Source organism: Branchiostoma lanceolatum, chromosome 4 (genome assembly GCF_035083965.1).
Source record: "Branchiostoma lanceolatum isolate klBraLanc5 chromosome 4, klBraLanc5.hap2, whole genome shotgun sequence".
Lineage (NCBI taxonomy): Eukaryota > Metazoa > Chordata > Leptocardii > Amphioxiformes > Branchiostomatidae > Branchiostoma > Branchiostoma lanceolatum.
In genome coordinates, this window is record NC_089725.1 from 26,810,317 (window position 1) to 26,833,456 (window position 23,140).

General features: G+C 41.7%; 1 protein-coding gene across 3 annotated transcripts in view; it reads left to right on the plus strand.

Annotated features, from left to right (window-relative positions):
• Positions 1-23,140, plus strand: part of LOC136433744 (leucine-rich repeat-containing protein 9-like) — a 27,335-nt gene continuing 4,195 nt past the window's right edge. For 2 of the 3 annotated variants that reach the window (XM_066426228.1, XM_066426229.1), the window contains exons 1-34: positions 1-137; positions 618-848; positions 1,519-1,737; positions 2,078-2,218; positions 2,762-2,825; positions 3,125-3,195; positions 3,593-3,775; positions 4,241-4,396; positions 4,763-4,974; positions 5,649-5,780; positions 6,250-6,432; positions 6,830-6,953; positions 7,385-7,511; positions 7,903-7,963; positions 11,124-11,203; positions 11,516-11,652; positions 12,125-12,291; positions 12,652-12,718; positions 13,028-13,147; positions 13,312-13,371; positions 13,488-13,619; positions 14,004-14,129; positions 14,420-14,560; positions 14,948-15,125; positions 15,568-15,788; positions 16,391-16,513; positions 16,645-16,688; positions 17,119-17,250; positions 17,458-17,521; positions 19,440-19,627; positions 19,873-19,946; positions 20,220-20,437; positions 21,333-21,401; positions 21,988-22,113. In XM_066426228.1, coding sequence (XP_066282325.1) covers positions 732-848; positions 1,519-1,737; positions 2,078-2,218; positions 2,762-2,825; positions 3,125-3,195; positions 3,593-3,775; positions 4,241-4,396; positions 4,763-4,974; positions 5,649-5,780; positions 6,250-6,432; positions 6,830-6,953; positions 7,385-7,511; positions 7,903-7,963; positions 11,124-11,203; positions 11,516-11,652; positions 12,125-12,291; positions 12,652-12,718; positions 13,028-13,147; positions 13,312-13,371; positions 13,488-13,619; positions 14,004-14,129; positions 14,420-14,560; positions 14,948-15,125; positions 15,568-15,788; positions 16,391-16,513; positions 16,645-16,688; positions 17,119-17,250; positions 17,458-17,521; positions 19,440-19,627; positions 19,873-19,946; positions 20,220-20,437; positions 21,333-21,401; positions 21,988-22,113 — 4,257 coding nt within the window. In that variant the 5' untranslated portion in view covers positions 1-137; positions 618-731. Of the gene's footprint in view, positions 138-617; positions 849-1,518; positions 1,738-2,077; positions 2,219-2,761; positions 2,826-3,124; positions 3,196-3,592; positions 3,776-4,240; positions 4,397-4,762; positions 4,975-5,648; positions 5,781-6,249; positions 6,433-6,829; positions 6,954-7,384; positions 7,512-7,902; positions 7,964-11,123; positions 11,204-11,515; positions 11,653-12,124; positions 12,292-12,651; positions 12,719-13,027; positions 13,148-13,311; positions 13,372-13,487; positions 13,620-14,003; positions 14,130-14,419; positions 14,561-14,947; positions 15,126-15,567; positions 15,789-16,390; positions 16,514-16,644; positions 16,689-17,118; positions 17,251-17,457; positions 17,522-19,439; positions 19,628-19,872; positions 19,947-20,219; positions 20,438-21,332; positions 21,402-21,987; positions 22,114-22,565; positions 22,604-23,140 lie in introns of all 3 variants that reach the window. The other variant, XM_066426230.1, reaches the window with a different exon arrangement.

Genomic DNA, 23,140 nt, shown 5'->3' on the forward strand with positions numbered 1-23,140 from the left:
AGTTATTTCCCGTCCCAAACAAACATCCAAGATGGCGGAGAGGAGAATCAAGTGGTGGGATCAGTGTTGACTAAACCGTTGACAATGTCAGAGTTAAGGGGGGAAATGTCTTAGTGGAGGCAGAAGCGGATAACAACGTAAGTATACATGCTGCTAGTTTCATTTGAGGGCGCTAAAGGGACGGAGAATCAGTGTCCCGTCAATGACAAATTTGTCACTTCGTTGGGAGGGGGGCATGTCAGGGGCCGAGCTGGCTTCTGCCATGGGATGGACATTTAGCAGAGTGGTTTCTGGCTTGGTCGTTGCAAATGGGGTCGTTGTAATAATAACTACCCAATGCTATACACTTTGTAACATTGTGCATATAAGAATCCGGGGTACCCATATCAAACCAGAGCAACAGAATAGAAGCTGAATTTTCCTTGGGAATTTTCCAAATGATGAAGGGTGATGATGAGCATTTCCTAGTCGAAAATGAATTTTCCGAAAGGAGTCCTTGCGCAAAAGCCTTCTATGTTCCCTGGACATCAACACCAATGTCTGTTTACTCAAATCATTTGACTCTGTAGCAACTGAAATAGACTCAACACAAATGTGCTTATGTACCCCATGCACAGTGCCCCAGGGAGCCATTGTTCATTTACTGGTGAAGACCTGCAGCAGCAGACACCAACCCCCTGGGAGCTGGGGCCTGATGTTTTAGTGGGTGACGTCAAAGTGCATCATCCGCCATGGACCTGAGCAGGTTCCGCACTGCCGCGCAGGCAGCAGAGACCAAGTCTGGGGCGAAGAAAGATGAGCTGGCCGCACCCACACAGGAGGCGATAGATGATGTTCTGAAGGAAATAGTAAGTGTTCGATGTGCTGCTGGGATTGACGGGATTTCTCAATATATCAATGTTCTTACTTGGCAAGAACGATCTTAATGCAATGCAAAGCAAAAACAGGTACAGATATGTAAATATCTATTATAAGTTTTTCTGGTATTGGTCCGCCACCTTGATAAGGAGCATGACATGATATTGGATCAGACCACTGGATTGAGTTTGTATTGATTGCCTGACTATGTTGTCAGAATTGATGTTTTATTCAACTCTAATTGTTTGCAGGGAATGCAACATTTGGATCACATGCGTATACTTGCCATAACTTATTTATGGCCTTGTTTGCCTTATCTTTTACATCAGCATCTGGATCTAAATGCAATGCCGAATTGACTTTGATGATGTCTCTTGTGTCATACATGTACAATAACATATATGTCCTAGCTGCTCGTAAAGTATTAGAGGCAGCTGTAATAAAATTGACATCTGTATAGTATAGTAAAGCATGGAATTATGCTTATAACTGTCCTGTTTTACTGACCAAAACAGAATGCAAACTGAAAGTACATGTCATTTTCAAGGATTCATTAGCCTACAAACCTATGACATTTTTATTTGGCAGTATAGGACACAATAGATGCTTGAATAGATGATGTATATAGGGTAGCTATTTGATGTTCTTTTCACCCCACAGTGCATCTCCAATGGGCTGAATTTCCAGAAGCTGGACAACCAGGCGACCAGTACCACTCAGCTGGAGATGTTCTTCTCGGGCATGCCTCGCATGTTGGGGCTGGACAGATTTGTGAACCTGACCTGTCTGAGAATCAACGGACAAAACATCAAGAAAATGGAGGGGCTACAGCATCTGGCACAGCTGAAGGAACTGTGGGTGTCGGAGTGTAAACTTAAGGTATAGGACAACTTCCAGCTACATATTATACATTAACAGTATTATACACTGGGGATTCAGAGTCGTGTAAATAAGGAGAATCAGAGTACCAACATACATGGGATGTATAAAATTACATTCCAACTGTGTATTCTTGCCCTGGCATACCTGGTCTTGTCCTTGAACTCCTTCCTTGCATTTACCCACGTTGGCATAAGCTGCATGGGAAAAGAGACATGATGTCAAAAAGAGCCTCTACATTCAAAGTTCTTATGTTGCATTAGATTATGAGAATCTAATACGGTACAACATTTTGAGAAAGGTTACGTTCCTGCTGTAATGATATAACCTTTGATTTCAGGAAACCAGTGGTTTGGAGGCCAATCCCAGCCTGCAGAAGTTGTTTCTGTACTCCAATGAGATCACCAAGATAGAAAACATGGGAAATCTCAAGAGGCTGGAGGTTCTGTGGCTCTCAGACAACAAGATACCAGTGATAGAGGTACACATAGTCTAATTGTCAGTGATAGTTCTGCCTGCTCTTAAGCTAATACAAATTGCTGTTTCATTCTCTGAGCTTGTCCTCATATCTAGAGCTGTAGCTTATATCTAGAGCTTTAAAATCAATGTAAAGGAGTATACTGTAATTCTCTTTTTTAACTTCACGGTGGCTCACAGTGTAAAGAAAATGGACATTTTCACTGAACTTTAACTTCACGTTGTGGCAAGTGATTTACAGAACTGTTGTGTGAAGGAATCATAAAAAGTAACAACGGTTCACGGTACAGAGGTGACCGTAAAGTTACAGTGAAAAACAAGAATTACAGTATTTGATAGGAATACTAATGTTGTACATATTTAAGATACAATCAAGCCATCTTGAACTTAACTTGTAATTTTTACTATACTTGTAATATATAGGTACTAGACTGACTGACATTTAGAGTGAATGAGCATATTGAAGTGTAGATTGAAATAGGTATAGATAAAACATTGACTCAGATAATTTTTATTTTTTCAAAACTACCACATTGTTTATTTGCAGGGACTACAGGGACTGAGCAGGTTGAGAGAGCTCAATCTGGCTAACAATCTTATTGAGAAGATTGGTGAGTATTCGTGATTTTCTTGGTGTAACATACTAGTAATCAGACACAAGTGCTGTAAATTGATTTCCAAGTTCATAAGGGACTCATATTTCCAGTATTAGGGGAAAAGAAATGTTCTCTGTGCTTTAGATATATCGTTAAAACAACTGTAGTTATGCAATGCAAGACAGGGCGCATGTGTGCAGTGTAGAAACACCTTGAATATCTCACGATGTACAGTACTATATCAGGTAAATATGAGAATATATATTTCCTTTTATTACTACTGTATACCAGTAACACAGCTGACTTTTCCACAGGTCACTCCTTGGATTGTGCTGTAAATTTGGAGTCACTGAACCTCTCTGGCAATAGGATTGCTTCCTTCAAGGTAAGGAACCATGGCTTTTGTCAATTGTAGTTTGTTTTATACTACATATGACAGAACTGAATTTACAACAATATGCTGATGTCATTGTAAAACTTTATCTGTTTTCTGTTGTATATTTGATACCACTCAAAATCTACATTTAAAAAAATTGCATCATATGGCAGAGCTGTAGAATAGAATTTGTGTTCCCCTGAGATGTTACTAGTTGATGACAAGATGTTTGTGATAAAAATGTGAGACTTCTCATGCATTTTTTGGTTTGTCTTTAACATTTCCTTCTAACAACGAAAGTGTTATAAGGAGAAATTGTTTGTGTCTTTTATGAACTCCCAGAATCTAACCAATATGAGAAAGTGTTTGCACAATCATGATGTGTGTAATATTATGTATTCCCCAGGACCTGACCAACCTGATCCGTCTGCAGTTCCTCCAGTCCCTGGGTCTGAAGGACCCCCAGTACCACCCCAACCCTGTGTGCTTACTGTGTAACTACTCCACACACATCCTGTACCACCTGCCCAACATCACCAGGCTAGACGCTTTCGATGTCTCCAGCAAGGCTCTCAAGGATCTAGCAGAGGTTTGCACTGCATCCTCTTCTTGTTCTTTCATTGAACTCATGTAGGGTAGTGCTAGAGACGATGTGTAGTGCTGTTTTGTTAGCTGATGGTGCAATGTGACTTTACTTCAGCTCGCTTTTATAGCTAAGCACACTGCAGGGTCATCTCTATTATTCTCAATAAATCTGTTGGGTTCTTTTACTGCATACATGTGTGTAGTTTTTCAATTTTATGATTGCTTATTACTTGTAAGTGTGTTTACTAGTTATAGATCAATTGTTTATGGTGAATTATTGCAACACTCTATCTTGATCATGAAACCTATGATTAGCTGTAACCAGTGTGCTGTTAATGTTCTTCAGTAATGTCATATCAGGGGCTTACTAGAAATTGGCACCTAGACACTGAGTTAGCCACCCTGGCTGAAAAGCAAAAGTAAGTAAATAGATTGGAAGTTAAATGTATTTGTGAATTCAACACCCCAGACTACAGTTGTGAAGAAGAAGATGTATTACAACATGCGAGTCAAGACCATCCAGCGCAACATGATGGACATGCTGAACAGGCTTCAGCAGCAGAAACACAGCCTCCTGCAGCTCCCACACGAGAGGATGAGGGCGCTTCAGTTCTGCATCAAATCTGTAAGTTGATAGAAAGGAACAAAATGTTGATAATGTAGAAATTAAACCTCTGGTCAATGATTACAGTGCATTTCACGTTATGTGTATAGCATACATGTCATCACTTCTCAAAATCTGTCTAGTCTTTCAATAGTCAAACAGTAACCGTCTTTGTACTCTGTACTCTGTATAAGGACCACCTGGCCACTGTGGCCACTTTTTGGTAGTCCCTTAGATTATTTCTCCCATTGACCTGATGATGACTCTGTCTATATTGATCACCTGCAGCTGTCTACTGTGACTATTGTCTTCAAGCCCCTTGAGTTGTCACACTATAGACACTACAAATGCCTTGTGGTTTATTGTAAATTATGTGCCTGTCATTAGGTGGAAAGGGATCTGGAGGAGATAGCTCTGGGTGCTCCCTCCCCAAAGGAGGAGGTAGAGAAGGAGAAAGTGAAAGATGAAGGAGAGGATGGTCAGGAGAGTGGAACAGAGAGCGACCAGGAGGGAGAGAAGGAGAAAAGAGTGGACCAGCTTAAGGCCAAGATGGGCGCTGTTAAACAGCGGCTAATGACATGGGAGAAAAGACTCAAGGAGTGAGTACCATTTTTAAAAGTATGAAGGAATTTGATTTTTATGGAATGGGTTGTTTTAAGTTCATATTGGGCGCACAGAGTGTATGCCTGCCTGCCTACGTGCTCAGGCCAGAAACTGGCCCCTTGCTTTCCAGGAGGATCCTCCAAGCAGTCTTGTCCCTTGCCCTAGCCTCTGCTTCCCGACTGTTAAAGCCCGTGTCCTTCACAATTTGGTCTTTCCATCTCTTCGGTGGTCTTCCCCGGGGTCTGGGGGTAGCGAACTTCTTGCTGTAGGCTTTGTACACTAGTGTTTGTGGGGGTCGTCTTATGACGTGTCCAAACCACCTCAGCCTTCTCGTCTGTACCATTTCCACGATGGTCTTTTTTGCCCCGAGTGTATAACTGACAAAATCTGTGTGGCTTGTGATGTGATGGTATCGTTGTGAAGATGTCACTGCAAAAACAAGAAAGCATAAAGCCACTGCGAATATTTTAAGATTTATGGTATTCTGTGAATGGTGTAGTTTGACTAAAGAAGGCATGGAAGCCGATAAACACATGAGTATAGAAACCACTGACTGGTCGTGTTTACTTGATAGTAGTACTCGACAATAAGTTGAATACTAAAATGTACATGTATTTCTCTGACACAATGCATTATCATGATGCTGATATTAGTGTATGTAATGTTCCAGGGTTGAGGAGTTCTATGAAGACAGTTGCTGTAGGATCAAGTCTGTGTCAGAGCAGACAGTTCGCAGACTGGTGACGGAGCTGGAGACGGGAGGAAACGTGAGGTTTGAAGACGGCAGGTCTACGGATGTGTGGTGAGTTCTAAAAGTAGCTTCCATGTGTGATGAGATATGAAATTCTAGCAGTGACCTGCAGTATTGTAGGGGAAACCATTATGTCAATGTTATTGTGCTTTGGTTATATTCGCCACAACATGTCTATATTTTTCGATGTAACTTTTTGTAAGATGCCCTTGATCAGGTATTATCTCTGTCAAAAATGTAAGTCAGGGCTTGAAGTACCCACCTGTAGGTAACTTACAGCTTAAAAGGGTAAAAAAATTATTCAAATTGCAAATAAGATTTGCAGAAAGTATTTCAAGCCCTATAAGTGAATCCCTTGTAGTGTGGAGCGTCTTGGTGAAAATGGACAATCTTTTGAGCAGCTGATCAAAGGTTGCATTGCCTAGCCTGGCTAACCTGAGTTTTTCCTGCAGGTAATACTGAGCAGATGATTGATGGTTGCTTAGCCTTTAGTCTGACTAACCTGAGTTTTCCCCCGCAGGTTCAACTCCTGCCATGACCTGATCCTGTCCAGGTTCTGTGCAGGAGACTACAAGGGGCAGGGCATTCTGGGTATAAAGATCCACCGCATCACCAGAGTGCACAACCGCATCCTCAGGACCAGGTTTGAGGAGAAACTCACAGCAGCCTTGTCCGACAAGTCAGACAACGCTTATACCAACAAGTGAGAAGGTTTTTTCTATAGCTACTGTTTCTTTCAGACAAAACATCTAGATCTTGTGTAATACTACTTAATCTTTAGAAATGTAAAAATTGGCAATTTAAATGTTCAACAACATTTCATAGACTAGATTAGCAGGATTAGTCTTCTTCCTGCTGCCTAACCCCATAACCAATTAAGAATTTGTAGCCAAACAGCTACAATGTACTTCCATGTGCTAAAGATTAAACTGTAATTTCCAACATAATGGGAAAATAGAACTGGTAAACTTGTCCACATATGACTTTCAGACGGGCTATTCTTCTTGTGGTGGCTATTTCATACACATGCAATACAAGTTGCAACCCAGTGGGATCAGTCCATGTACCCCATCTCAAGGCAACTTTATATATTTTGACAGGACAAACACCTTTAAGAAGTACCTGGAGTACCTGTTCTACGTGTGGGACCCTGAGCTGCCGGGGGCTGGCACTGATCCTCACAGAGTCCTGGAGGAAGGGTTCATGGATGCACACACCTATCAGGTAGGTGGAAATGCATTCACAGTAACTGTTATCATAAAGCCCTAAAGGAACTATTTACATTAGGTAACATATGTCTAGATTTCCAGCGATAGCTTAAAAGCTCATCTCTTGTTGGTAGAATTCATTCTGAAGCAGGACTTAACTGTGACCTGTGCAAGTCTTTGTTGGGCACTTGAGTGAATTGCTCATTGCTAGACTGGTGCTGATCAGTCAAAAATTTACTAGGTAGATCCTACTTCTTCTTGTGTTGGAAATCACAGTAAAATCCTGCCCCATAATTTCCAGCCATTAGTTTTTCAGCCATATGTACATAAGTTTGCAGGTTTGTTTGTTTGTTTGTATTGCATACCTGGTAAACTACCTCATAGCGTGGCAGGTAGTTAACCTAATGCTCTAATAATGGTGTCATCTTCCCTTCCCTTATATTATAGCAACTGGATCGAGACGGTGCCATCCCCCTGTCCAACAGCCTGAGTCTGGCTGAGCAGCACAGGATAGACTTCCACCTCAAGGTGGCCAAGGGCAGAGCTGCCGCAGACTCCTGTCCTTTCAGACATGGTACGGTGGGGTCATGTGGTCTATAGGGCTCCTGATAAACGTTATGCTGAAGTAGCCATTTGGCACCAAATTTGTATTGGTTACATTGTTAGCAGGGAAAAGGTTAACAGAGTATAACTGCTGATTTGTCATAGTGGCTATCTTTGATTAGTCCTCCAAGATGCTATTAACCATGGCGTATGTGTTTGGTGTAGAATCATGAAAAGAATTCATCCTTTTTTTTGTCCTGTTTCCAATAAGTTGTTTGGTGGTTAGGGTAGTTAACTGTGGAAAATATGTATTTGGACCTATGTCAGTCTGAATGTTATCGAATTTTGCTTCTCCGTATTTGCAGGGATATCTCTGTCATTGCAAACATGTTTCTCCATTAAATGGATATTCTGTGTTATAGGACAATTGATTGTCTGCAAAGTGTACATGGGCAAAAGTTCCCCTGCCAACGACAGCAAGTCGTAAGTTGACATATATTTTTGCCTCATCTTATACATGTATATTTTTGTTGGGCTATAGATAATATCTCTTTGTTTCTAGGTAGTTTGCCTTGTCTATTTCTTATACGCATTTTAGTAAAAAAAGCATTGATGCTGAGATACTTTCTGGGCCAGCATGATGTACAATGTACAGTACAGATCTTGTTTAACTTCCCTTTGCACGCGTTTCACACGAGTTTGTTTCTCGTGCAAAAGTCGTGCGAAAGTCGTGCGGCTTGCATTTGAAACGCGTTTACATCTCGTGCCAAACTCGTGCCACACGCGATGTAAAGTCGTGCCAATCGCGTTCGCTAATGAGCTGCCTCGCGTGTGGCTGCCTAATTAAAAATCTTGTGCGGTCGCTACACGCGTTTACGCAAATCTGGCAAACTTGATTGACGTCTAGTTTGGAGACCCCGCTGCGGGAGCGTTACGTTGCAGTAAGGGCGTAGGGGAAGGTTTCATTTGAAAGGGCCGATTCTCGGCACTTTTTTCTCAACGCTGCAGTGTAAAAGGTTTCATTGAATTAACACGCCAGATAGATATAGAACATGATATTAAAATATGTGTTGGTTGCAATGCTTGAATAGTTTTGTGAAAGTAACTGAGAAATTTTTCAAAATTACGGCCTGGCCGGTGTGAACTTCCGGATTGCCGGTTTGGTATTTTCCGATAGAAAGCACGTTGGGCGCGGTTTGGACCGTACACTTTTTTTTTATAATCCTAGAGTTTGTAGGACACGTGTTAGCCCTCATTGTTACGTATTTGTTGATAATCTGTGGATAATAGCCGGGGGCTGGCACTTTTGCCGATAATGGCCGGTTAGTGTGAGAAAGGACTCTACACTGCCACGCGAGGCAAAATAAACATCTACCCCGATCTACTGACAGTTAGAAGAATAATAGTTGCATGCATGTCCGCATGCATGTCTGGTTGCAACGACAAAGTAAAAATAAATGAGTAACATGAAAAAAAGAACTGCCAGACAACTCGCCGAAACGACATGGAACAACGTAAACCAAAGGTCGGTGACCTGTACATCATAACAAAACAACGTCGACGGCGCGAGCGGGACTACTTTCTACAGTCTACAATACTCTGGTATTGTTCAAGAATTTGCTGGGACCAAAAGAAAAATATACAAACTAGTAAGCAGTTTTCAAAAATCAGATTTGTCTCTGGATAGATTTATAACACAGATAACACAGATTATGTGACGCATATTTACAAATTTATCAGTGAAGCCGCCGGACGGCGCACGTGATTCTCGAAATGATTGATGTTTGATACACTACTAGCATGTTCCCACGATATTCCCTCTTGATTGACAGGTAGCCCCCTTTGAGGAACTTGCCGCCTGTCGCCGCGCTGTCTGCGACTGCCGCGCGCCCGGTCAGCTCAATCTTTAACAGCCAATCACGAAGGAGTTTATCCTTCACTCTGTCCTTCACCGGGTATGAACAAAGTCCTGCTATTGGTCACCGAAGAATCAATGGGAGAATCCATAGGAATTGTTGCCCAGCCGCGTGTTACGCAATAATATCCCAGAACAAGGAGGTTATAGGGAGAAAGAACATGTGGAGTTGCGTGTGTTTTATAGCACGCGTTGCAGCATGCTACAAAGGAAGGGAACATTGCCAACCTCACTATCATAAACGCAGCGATCTGTTCCCGGCAAATGTTGTATGGACGGGCATTTTCGCACATTCTTCGTCGATTACAGTGCCGGTTATTCTGGAAAGACGTACAAGGATTGTACTGTTACTTATGTAGTCACGGGGTACGTAGCTTTGCAGCCCGTGACAGTGAAGTGAAAGGTGGTAAGGTTTGAACATTTAATTATTCATTTCTAATAAATAAAATTGAGTTGAAAATTGAATTGGACCAGTCTTATGGTACTCGCACTCTAAACATGATGTGGGGAGGGACATCGACATATCGCCACAATGCCGCGTCGACTCTTTGATGTAACAATGTTCTGAACTATATTTAATCTTCTCTATCGCCGCATAATTTCGAAAAAGGGGCCAAATAGCGTTCAACGAATTTACCAAAGAACAACCAAGGAGGTTTTATATACCTGCTTGGAACAACACACCCTTGATCCTATCTCAATTACTGTAAATACTAGCCAACTTTATTCATACAGTAAATTCTTCAATCATTTTGCACATCGTTTCTACCAAACTAATTAACCCGACAAAATATCACAAACTTGGTCATATTCAAGTTACCACAAACAAGATCCAACTCTATTCATATCAACTAATACTTTCTACTGAGCAGGCCATAATGATATGGTGAATGATAATGTTTTTCCGGCAGTGGAACGGCCTCCCCTCGGGCTCAGGGCGTCTCCCTTCCGGTGTGCCATTGCGACACTGCGAATTGAATAAAACTCGTTATTAAACCAGCAGTGCAAAGATTTTGCTAAGAAAAAGATAGATTCTACACAACCACTAAAAAATGGGGATGAACCTAATGTCATCCACCGGCCGGATCGTAAAACGGCCCGCGGGTTGGGAGGGGTCTGTGGAGTCTGGTTCCCGGCCGGGGTAAGGAGAATTTCGCCGGGGTTCTATCTTCCGCTCCCGGCGGAGCTTGGGTTAGCGCAGCGGAGCTTGTGTAGCGGACGGAAGCTAAAAAGGCTGGCACTTAGGCTAATTTTACGTCGGTTTGCCGCAGCTCAAAACACTTTTATTCGAGCAATTTTTCCTTTAGTTTCAGGTCAATAACACAGTTATCTGTTATGATTTTGTTACGCTTGTTGATTATAGGAAATCTGGTTTTAGATTCGAACGTCCATACAATATGTATAAGTAAGGCCGCAGGCCGGGCGATAGGCGTGTCTTGAACAGTTCAAAGGCCCGCCACACGCGTGTGAGCTCCGCCCAAAACTTCGTACACGAGCTCGCACGCATAAATGAAACGCGTGTACACGCATACACACGAGATTGAAACGAGAATGGAACGCGTTTTAATCTGGAATCGCACGACTTTTGCACGAGATGAAATCTCGTGTGCCACGACTTATGCACGAGATTGGCACGACTTTCAAACTCGTGTGGCACGCGTGTGGATGGGAAGTTAAACAAGATCTGTACTGTAGTTTCTTTAACTTTGTACTTTTGTCCTCTTACAGCATATGCAAGGAGAATTACTCAGAAGCAGATTCAGTATTCAGACCAAGAAAGCAGGAAGACCCACAAAGTCCAAAGAAAGGTATGCACTATTACCACTTTACAATGATTATGTTAAAGATATTTCACTTTACTAATACAGTAAAAGGGGAAATGTTGCCATAGGATTTATGTTTGCAGTTTGTACAAGGAACTCTTCACTGGGACCTTAAAACCAGTAGAATATGTTATGTCTTTTGCTACTATTTTCTCCACCGACTTGAAACCAACACTGTTTTCTCCAGACTGCAAAATGAAATCCCTGTGAACTTAAAGCCTTTGTAGTCAATAAATGAGACTTGCCACCAGGTTTTACCTACATTGTTAATGTGTGTGCTTCCTCCTGTGTGCCCAGATGTTGTGAGTAGTATCCTGAACTCAGGAGGTCCCCATACAGAGTGTGAATGCAGCGGTCGGCAGTGTGAGTGGTTCGTGTTTGACCACGAGCTGGTTATGCCTGAGTATGTCATTGACTTCGAGTACATCACAAGGGTAAGCAGCCTTTCCAGTCTGCAGAATTTACCTTATCAAAGGCCTGGGGCCTCCCCTCCTCTACTACTTTACCCCTGATGGGGTTATTTGGGGATAGATTTGATGACAATGTTGATCAAGACGTCTTGGATTACTGTGTGTGTACACATTGACATGAAAGTGTGTAATGTATATGTTTGTTATAGAAGATAGTGCAGCTTAACTGAATGTACCTAATGTTGGGAATACGAGTTAGAAATTTGTTTCAGGCCTGGCCTGACCGGCTTTTTTCTTATTTCCTGCAATCTATAATTTATACATTGTAGTACCAATCCTATAGTCTTTTAGCTTGCCAAATTGCAAGTTGTTTATATTTTTTCTACAAGTTTTTCTACAAGTTTTTTGTTGATATTACAATCATTGTGCAACTCTTTTAATACTTTTATGTTTGAATTTTGTTTTGATCCCTTTTGTTCATTTATGTGTCCCATAGCAAAAGCCCAGATCCCCTTTCTCAGTGAGCAGTGAAGGGACTGTGACCAGCAGCAGTACTACAGAGAACAAGGCCCAACCCCAGGCACAGCAGTCCTTCTTCCCTCAGGACCCAGAGGTGGACGATGATGTCCTACAGATGAAGCCAGAGATCACTCCTAGGCCAAGGTGAAAAGCAAATAATCTCTAGTCTGGAAGATATTTTAATTTGTTGTTTCGTCATTCAATGTAAGATTTTGATCATTTTCTTAACTTCTTTCATGACACTGTTTTAAAAAAAAGGAACTGCTGATTAAGTGTATGATTGTTAACTAGAAAATCAGTTAAACAGATTAAGCTTGCATGGTACTATATTCATGTTCAGTGCTTTTAAGTCATAAGTATTAGCCAAGGATATTCCTTTATTGCATATGTGCTGTACCACAATGTTGAATATCTTACTTCCATTCAGGTCAGATATCATGACAGTTTCAATGTTATGTTGTCCTTCATCTTGAGCCCTGATGATGACCATTGTTTACCCCATAGATTACTGGAGTTGACAGAGGACCTGATCCTGAAGATAACCAAAGCTTCATCCTTACCTGCAGTCACTGTGAGTAAATGATTGCTATTATTAATAATTTTTATGGTGTACACTTAGCAAGCCAACCAGAATTTTCCACACCACTTGATGGTACATGTTGTTCCTTAGGTGCTAAGCTTGTGGCGGCGGTGTTTCATGCTGTGACAGGCTGTAAAAGTTCTAATCTGGTACCATCAAGCAATCCAAAAAATGTTGGTTGGAGTAGAATAATGTAGCTCCAGCTTCCACCTATCGATCGCTCTCATTCATGCTTTACAGATGAAGTCCCTTTTGTTGTCCTTATAGGTTCATAGAATAAGGAAATTTTTTTCTTCTCAGATGCTGAACCTTCATGCCAAGGGTCTACGCCGGCTCAAGAACTTGTCCTCTATGCCGTCCCTCAAGAGGCTTGTAGTGAGCTTCAACGAACTCAACAAACTTGAGGATGTCGCACACTTGGTAAGGAACATTGTTTGTTCTGACATAGACTGATATTCAGAATTCGGTTTTATTTTAGAGGTAACTATAGCAAAGTAGAATGTATGGGGTTCTTAACTTGGTATTCTATGATTAACTGTTTGTCAGCTTTGAATCTAATGATTTGTTTTCTTTCCTCTTTCCAGACCAACTTGGAGTATCTGGATGCCAGCTTCAACAAGCTGACTTCTCTGGAGGGTGTAAAGGTATCATCATTTGCTTCTATTGTTTAAGTTGTTGTCGTTCAATGCTATTTAAAAGATACAGAATTTTCCCATGTTAATGTAAAGGAATATGAATATGTCAATATCCTGTTTCCTAGGGCCTGTCTCGCCTGAAGACTTTGGACATCAGCTGGAATGAGCTGAGTAACACCAGGGATGACCTGTCCATCCTACGTAAGCACACCCCCAACCTCACCTCACTGGACCTCAGGCAGAATCCATGGCAGAAGGTGGGTACAAAAAGTACAGTGCAGGTCTCAGCTGTAGACATCTCAGCGTTTTACAATTCTGTCTTCTGTATGTATGTAGTGATTTTGTATCTTCATCAATTCCTCATATATTTCTAGATTGATAGAGCTGAACAACTTGATTGCAGCAAAGTCAAAATCTCTTCAACTTTTCTCAAACAAGACTAGCCTATGCTTGCTATTAAGCTGATTCAAATCCTTCCCACACCTTTCAGTGTATAGGTGACCACCTCCATTTCTATAGCTCTTAGGCCATACAGTTGTCCAAGCACTACAGTAGGGACTAGCCCACTGGTACCGTACTTGCCATATACAAAGTTTGTACAGTATATTGGCATCCATTCTGAATATCCCATGTTTCCTCAGCCTGATGACCTCAGATTAAGAACCATCGGCAGACTGAAGTCCCTGACCAAGCTTAACGGTGTCACAGTGACAGAAGCAGAGGCAACAGCAGCACTAAGACTGGCGGCAGGCTCAAGAATATCACAGGTCAATCTTCTTACTCTTTGAAAATACAATCATGTATCTTCAGTCTGTTTTACATGTACTTGACAGAATTTCTAACATGTGGGCAGTATGTTCTAAGTGTATAACTGAACACCTTTAATAATCTTCAATCAGATGTTGGGATAGACATTTTTCTGACTAGATGGCTTTTTTCTTGGATTAGAGGATTGTCAGAAAAGCCTGCAGGTCAGAAAATTTAACAACTGTCCACCCCAACATCTTTCTGTGTCTCTAGTATTAAAACATTCAACATTATTTTGCTCTCCTGCCAGGTGTCATTACTGGCCCACTCCAGGACGGACCAGTTACGGCCGCGCAGCTTGAGCCTGGCGCCGTACGCACAGATCCTGACCCAGGTCAGCAGGAACAAGCCCGACCGCGCAGGGGAGCAGGACAGCTTCTGGTACAATAAGGTCAGTTAGAACTGCAAAAATCCTGTGATAGCAGTCTATGTTTTCTGTACTCTGAAATACGTATTTAGAAATACAATACATTATCCGCCAAACCTTCTACAGACCCAAAATGTCGGTCAAAGTTATACCTGATATGTATATCCCTGGCTAGACTACAGATGTAGAACTTGAAATTGAACTTTTTGGTAAGGTGTAGAGGTTTTGATTACATATGGTATCATGTTAGATGTCTGTTACTTGCTAGTCCGGGAGAGAAAAAATCCCCCTGCACCAAAAGGCTTAGGGCCAGTGTTTGAAAATACTCTGCTCTTTTAAAGTTGAATCTTTAGTGTCAGAAATAAATGTTTCAATCACCTAATATAATGTTTATTGTCCTTGCAAATCCAGGTGACAACCTTGAATTTGGATGGGCAGCACATCAGCAAGTTGTCCAACCTAGAGAAACTGGAGAACTTGAGATGGGCGTCCTTCAACGACAACGACATCACACGTATTGAGGGGCTGGACAACTGTCAGCAGCTGGAGGAGCTGAGTCTGGAGGGGAACTGTCTGACTAGGTTGGAAGGTCAGTAGATAGTGACAAGTTGTAAGCAGCTCTAGGTTAGGTGGCATTTTCACAACAGATTCTAAAGGACATCACATACAATAGGGGGTGGGGTTTTGTCTGAGGAGATCAAGTTTTCACTCAAAAGTTGTAAAAACCTTTGAGCTCCCGTTTACCACAAATGTACAGCTTAAGCTTGCATGTTAGGTGCATGTGGAATCATGTTTGACTTAAGATTCAGCAAGCATAACACCTTTTTCACCTCATCCAACAGAGACGGAAAGTGGTTCAAATTCCTGAGGCCGATGGACAAGGCCAAAGATTTGATGAAACATCTTTCTTTTTGTGCTGGATGAAGTTAAAACTTATGTATGTATCATGCCAACACCGTTGAGGTTTTTTTTCTAATATATGATACAGTGTTGTTGAAAGGCCTGCAGTAAAATTTCCCTGCCTTTTCCAGGTCTTTCCAAGCTTGTGAGGTTAAGAAGACTGTCCCTGGGCAGTAACAGAATAGTGTCCCTGGACGGAGCAGGTCTGGACAAGTTAACCCAGCTCCACTATCTGTCTGTGGAGAACAACAGGGTCAACTCCCTCCATGGACTACAGAAGGCCACAGCCCTGATCGAGCTATATGTGGGCAACAACAACATCTGTAACATCAGGGAGATCTTTCATCTCAAGGTACTGTTAATTCACTGCAATTAAATTTCACAATACTGTAATTCTTGTTTCTTTCACTGTAACTTTATTTTCACTGTCACCTCTGTACCGAGAACTTATCATCACTGTGAAAAACTGTAAGTTGTAATTATTTATGATTCCTTCACACAGCCGTTCTGTAGATCACTTGCCGCCGCCGCAAAGTTAAAGTTCAATGAAAATGTCCATTTTCCTTACACTGCGAAATTTTGCTACCGTGAAGATCAAGTGCATTACAGTAGTTTGCTGTATACAATGTAGTAGTAAGACATAATGGAAGACGAAACATTTGTTGACAGTGTGATAAGATCACAGCAAAATTCTAAAATTCACAATACGGGACCTGACTTGAATGGACTGTTATTGTTGTATCAGACCCTGCACCTTACATGATCGTCAAGATGCATGTTATTTTTGGTTTAAAAGCATCACTCACACACATTCTCTATCCGGTTTATTGTCTGTTATTCCCATTCTCACAAGAGTAAGACATGCTTGCACATGGATGTTGATAATCTGATAGTTGCCTGCTTTTATTTAAAGTCTTACTTCTTGCCTTACTCAAGTATTTTTTTCTGTTGCAGGCCCTTCCCAACTTTGTTATCCTGGATCTGTTTGGGAACCCTGTAGCACAGCAGGCAGAGAACTACAGACTGTTCATCGTGTATCATCTCAAGTCACTCAAGGCCCTGGATGGGGTGGCCATTGTAAGTGGACAAGATCAATTGCATCAAGTATACATGTAACGTTACATATTTGCTGATGTGCTGATATTTTGATGTATTATGAGTATTCTTTTTGCTGTCAAACTGAAGTATGGTTTTTACCTTATTCACAGGAGTCTTCCGAAGGGGGCATAGCCAAGGACACATTTGGTGGCAGGTGAGGCATCATAGTGGTGTTAAGTAGTAACATGGGATACCTGGAGGTAGCTGACCAATTCAAATAGTAATCACTATAATTGTATAGCTAGTATAACTGCCCCTCGCCTTAAAGAGCTAGCTTTGCAGGCATGTGGCCACAGCTGGTTGTATTACAGCAACCAACCTGTGACACCTAACCTTAGCACATCTAGCTCCTGGTGTTTCAAGCTATCTAGGGAGGATTCCCCTTATGTACTTCATGACAATGAGTTCAACTCTATGATAGATCTCAGAAAAACAGAGAGACTACATTGTTGAGAAGAAAAAAAAGCATGCCACTGACTGGGTACCAGTAGTCTTTGATACTGTATGAACTTTGAATGGATGCGCCAAAGTTACAGTACTTCCAAGATCCTGTGTTAACTGAGTTCTGTGACCACGTTTCCCAGACTGACGCAGGACTTTGTTGCTGAGCACACCGGCCATGCCAACTTCCACGAGCTGCGTGAGCTGGACCTGCCTCACCAGGCCATTAGACATGTCGACATGGGCAAGGTGGACGTCTTCCAGAACCTCAGAAGGTACAAGGAAAACTTATAGGTCACTTCAAAGAAGGAAGGTTTTATTTTTCCAAAGAAAGCTTTTGGTCACAGAATGAAACTTAAGTTGATTATATAAAGCCTTGATGTTACATCTGATCATTTTTTTCTAAAAGGCATTTGATATATAATAGAAGCAATCATCTTTATCCACCTGTTTCGTGACATAAGCTTTCAATTTTGTTTCAGTGTGAACCTGGAACACAATAACCTGACTTCCTTCAGTGGACTCATCTACCTGACCAATCTCAGGGTATGTTAAAACTACATTTGTACGTATTACGTTTGTGAATATTAGTCATCCAGGTCCAGGAAATGAAAAATAAAATCGTAATTGAATCTATATCCCTGGATTACCGCATTTTATTTTCATTTGTACGTATTATGTGTCACTTAAGAATTTTTAGAAACATTAGCTGTTCAGTGTCAGTCTTGCATATTTCAGTGACTCACTCTTTTCTTTATGTTTCGCCAACGAAACATATTGTTTTTGTTAGGTTTCTTCTTCTTCTTCTCCTTCTTCTTCTCCTTCTTCTTCTCCTTCTTCTCCTGTCAAATCTTCAAATCACTTCTTCTCGGTCGTCTGTCGACCAAATAAGCTGAAATTTGGTATGCAGGTAGAGTACGTGTATACCCCTAGACACTTTTTAAATTATTTTGATATAAGTTTTTAAAATGATTTTATGGAGGTTTTTTGGTCATTTTCAGACAAAAGTCGCACATTATGGCCTCCAGTGCCGTGGTGTTGAAACCTGAGGACCTGAAATTTGGTTTAGTTGTGCATTGGATATTTACCCAAAGGACCCCATTATTTTTTTTGGCATACACTACTTCAAAATGATTTATTTTGCAATTTTTTGATGCAATTTTTGGTTATTTTCTGTCGGGGCCAGCAAGAACTAGGTCATACTGTAACATAAGCCCTCCATCACTTCCCCCGTGTCTGGGACTTAAAACCAAGCAGATGTCAGGGGGTACCTATACTAATGGTATTACAGAAAGTTATATGTACCTTATGTTACATGGTACGGATGTTATATTTGACATGTAGGTACCTATAGGAAAGGTGACTACACCTGACAATTAGTTATGCTAATGAGGACCTAATTCGCATAATGTATGCATAAAGTTGTATGTGCCTTACCGTAAATGCTGCGGATGTCATCTTTGAGATGTAGGTACCTTTCGGAAAGGCGAACACACAGGGCCATAAATTATGCTAATGAGGACCTACTTTGCATAATCGATGCATGAAGTTGTATGTCCCTTACCGTAAAAGCTGCGGATGTCATCTTTGAGGTGTATGTACCTTTAGGAAAGGCGAACACACCTGGCCATAAATTATGCTAATGAGGACCTCATTTGCATGATTTTTGCATAAACTTGTAATTCCCTTACCGGAAAAGCTGCAGATGTCAGATTTGACATGTACGTACCGTTAGCAAAGGTGATCACACCTGGCCATGAATTATGCTAATGAGGACCTCATTTGCATACTTAGCGCATAAACTTGTATTTCCCTTACCGTGACAACATGTAGGTATATGTAGGAAAGGTGAAAGCACCTGGACATAACTTATGCTCATGAGGACCTCATTTGCATAAATTATGCAGAAAGTTGGATTTGCCCAGGAGTTATTGTGGGACAGCCCACTTCTTGCATGACGAGTATGGGCGAAACATCCTGAATTTGCTCTTAAAGCAAATGACGGCCAGTCTAGTTGATGTATGTTTTTGCAAGCCTGCAAATGTGCTATTTACTGTGCTCCTAACGACACAACCAAATACAATTTGTCTGCCGACATTTCTGTAACCTTTCAGCTACCTTCCACTGGACTTAATGAAAGCCCACCATTATGCCCTGAGGAAGGTATAGCCAAAAGGTTACAGAAATGTTCGCAAATAAAATCTAATTAGTTCTGTAGTTAAGAACCAAGTACATATTAATTTACCAACCTGATTAAACTATTTACTGCTGTACAGGTGTTGTCAAAGGTTACAGAAATGTCGGCAGAAAAAAAATCATTGGTTGTGTAGCTAAGGGTAAAGGGTAAAGCATTCATCCTCAATTGAGGTGAAGCATGATGCTTTTTCAAGTAGCTAGTGGTAGTAGCTAAGAACCCAGTATGTATTGATTTACCCACCTGATGAAACTATTTACGGCTGCGCAGGTGTTGTGTTTGAATCACAACCACATCGAGTCGGTGGTGGCGCGCCCTAAGGGCTCCCAGCACCTGAAGCCCACCCGGGTGACGGTGACGGCAGCTGGCATCAGCGGCATCCCCCGCCCAGGGGTGGAGCAGTACGTTCCGGAGAACTTCACTCCGCTCATGGAGAACCTGGAGGTCCTCCACTTGGGGTGAGCCATTACAAGCAGATCCCTATACCAATGTGAATGTTACAGCAAGTATTTGTGTTTTTCTGCTGTCTTTTTTGGCAGTTTTGTATGTGTCCAAACTTGAATTGTGTTAGAGTACAGTATTTCTTAGTCTTATAACACCTGGAAGTTGCAGGATATCCTGGAGTACAAGTTGCAGGATATGCATGTGTGGGAAATTGAAACCATTTTGTGATTTGCCCACTTTGTGATTTGCCCATACACAGGTACAATAACATCTCTAACATGGCTGCACTACAACTCAGCAGGCTGACTGGCCTGAAGGCTCTCTTCCTTCAAGGTTAGTTGATCAGAAATATGTTCTTTTTAATGTAAGATTGTCAGGACACAGTTTTGCTGCATTAGTCACAAGTTAGTTCTCTGGTAAGTAACTTCTAGGAATGCTGTCCATGGTTCTGCCATTGATATTGACATGGTAATTTCCTAATTTAGATCTGTCAGTGTCATATATATGACATGTATATAATATTTTGCAAGATATGCCTGATCTCTAAATTGTGTTGTCCAAGTTAAACAGTACTGTACCTATATTAACCATCACTTGGATCCCCAGGTAACGAGATCACCAAAGTGGAAGGTCTTGAGGGGTTGCAGGACTTGCGTGAGCTGGTGCTGGACAGGAACAAGATCAAGGCTCTGGCGGAGGGCTCCTTCATCAACCAGTGGAACCTGCAGGAGCTGCACATGGAGGAGAACCGACTCAGGGACCTGTCTCACCTGTCCTACCTGGAGAACCTACAGAGACTTTACATGGGCATGAACAGAATACAGGTGGGAACATTGAATACAGACAGTCTTACTGTACCACTACTGCTCCTTATTTGGATGTCGATGAAGGTTAAACATTCAGGTAATAAGATAAACAATGCAAAAGACTCAGGGACCTGTCTCACCTGTCCTATCTGGAGAACCTACAGAGACTTTACATGGGCATGAACAGAATACAGGTGGGAACATTAAAGTACAGACAGTCTTACTGTAACCCTTCTGCTCCTTATTTGGATGTCGATGAAGGTTAAACATTCAGGTAATAAGATAAACAATGCAAAAGACTTAAGGACTTCTCACACCTGTCCTACCTGGAGAACTTACAGAGACTTTACATGGGCATGAACAGAATACAGGTGGGAGCATTGAATACAGACAGTCTTATTGTACCATTACTGCTCCTTATTTGGATGTCAATGAAGGTTAAACATTCAGGTAATAAGATAAACAATGCAAAAGACTTAAGGACTTCTCACACCTGTCCTACATGTACCTGGAGAACTTACAGAGACTTTACCAGGACATGAACAGAATACAGGAGGGAACAAGTACAACCAGTGTATTGAGATTAGTTTGGAGTCTTGCTTTGGGTGTTTTGAGTAATGAGCAGTGATTGGGAAGTTTAGTATGTGATATACTGTAAATATTGAAATGGTTTTGTTTTTGCAGTTTTTGTATTGAATTGCCCACCGTGAAATCATGATACATGTACTATGAATATGTGTTTCCATTGTATTGCTACTGTACCACAGAATTGTTTTAACCACAAACTTAGAATACAGTGAAAACCTCCTTTCCCTTCTTACCGAAAGATTAAGTACCATAAAAGATAAATGAATATACAGTAGCTACTCTTCATCAGTCATGACAGTAACTCTTGGTTTCCCCCCCCCCCCAGGAAATCCCAGAGCTGGAGAAGCTGGAGGGTCTACCCAACCTGATCGAGCTGTCGGTGGTCAGCAACCCTGTGAGTGCACGTTTTGAAGTTTCTGACTGGTCTACTGAGAAGTACATCTCATTCTGTTTCCATTAGAAGTTGACATGTTGGAAATCTGCCCACTATATATATATAATGGCCTCCGTCGGTCAGTATTGACCATGGTAAAAGCCTAATTCACAACAGCCCTACAGCATTGACTATGGCTAAACAGCCCTATAGGAGAAAATCACATCTGTAAGCTGACTCAGTTCTGCAAAGCTCTTTTTTGTGAATCCGCTTTTCTGCCCACTATAGCACAGATGTAAAGTGAAGTAATGTGAAGTGATTCAGAAGAGAAGCAAAGTGAAGTGAAGTGAAGTGAAGAAAATCACAAAGTTCACCTTCTCCCTGCTGAAGTAACCTTTTGGCACCAAATTTGTATTGGTTGCAGTGTTAGGCAGCAGGGAGAAGGTTAAGAAAACCATAGTATAATGCACCCATTGGAAGATATACAATTACATGTACCTGGTTACCTAACACATACCTTCTAATACCCACTATGACAGCAGTATGACATAAGAGTCGGAAATGTTATGTTCTCTCTTGGTTAAACAATGCTGTGTGTTATTGACAGGTGTCTCGACGGCTGATGCACCGCCCAATGTTGGTATACCGCATGCCCCACCTCACCATCATCGATGGGATCCCAGTCAGTCCTGAGGAGAGGACCAAGGCAGAGATCTACTTTATGGAGCAGCAGGTACCCTATAGACATGGAGCAATGTTCTAATGCATGACTCTCTCCTTATGTTTTGACACAGTTTAGGAAAAATCTGTACAAAATAGACAGCCCTGAAATTGAGATTTAACTTTCTGTATATTTGATAAAAATAATGCATGAAATGAATGTTAAACAGTCTCTTCCACTAAGGTTGCCCAAAATCTAATACAAAAGGTAATGAAAGCAGACCAATGACTTTTTTCTGTCAAAGGGTCAGTTAAATCTTGTATCTCTAAGGCCCTTAAGAAGCTAACCATACTTGACTTGACTTGATCCCTCTGTTACTGTTTTGTGTCAGACTTCTTTGGTACTTGCTGTCAACAGAGTCCATGTCTGTCCTTTGCTTTTGATTCCAAATGATTCCCTAGGTTTTTCAAGGTCAGATGTCTTCAGTACATTTACATTTTTCCATCACCTTCCTGTACCTGCAGCAGTATATCCAACGGGCGGGTAGACACTCCAGGATGAAGTGAGACGATTTCCTCTACTATTTTCTCTCCTCTGTTGTCCTCTCCCCTTGTATTAAGTCTGCAAAGTGTCAACAAGCTAGAGTAGCTATCATGGTAATAGTATATTGATAACCCTTTTCCAGCAAGGCCTGGCAACATGCCTGGGCTCACTTGTTTGCAAGGGTGCAGTAACATGCATTAAAGGGCTTCTTCATGACCATGCTGCCCATGCTAACAATTGGGGAGGCTTTCTCACAAATGCCACAGACCAATCATGGACAGGCTTGTCTACAAGCACACAGTACCGTGCATGCAAGTCCTTGTTCATGCTGCCGTGCTTACAGTTGGGGAGGCTTCCCCAGCACTGCCTGGGAGCATGCATGGACAAGCTTATCCACATTGAGCCGGGACCATGCATGTAGGCACCCTTGCCATCCCACCAGCTGCATGTTGGCCGTACAGAGCTGACAGGGTAGCCTGCCCTGTCTTCTCACATATCAGCTCCTTATCTTAGCTTTAGGATGTCAAGACCTTTCTATTGCCACTGCAAAGTACAT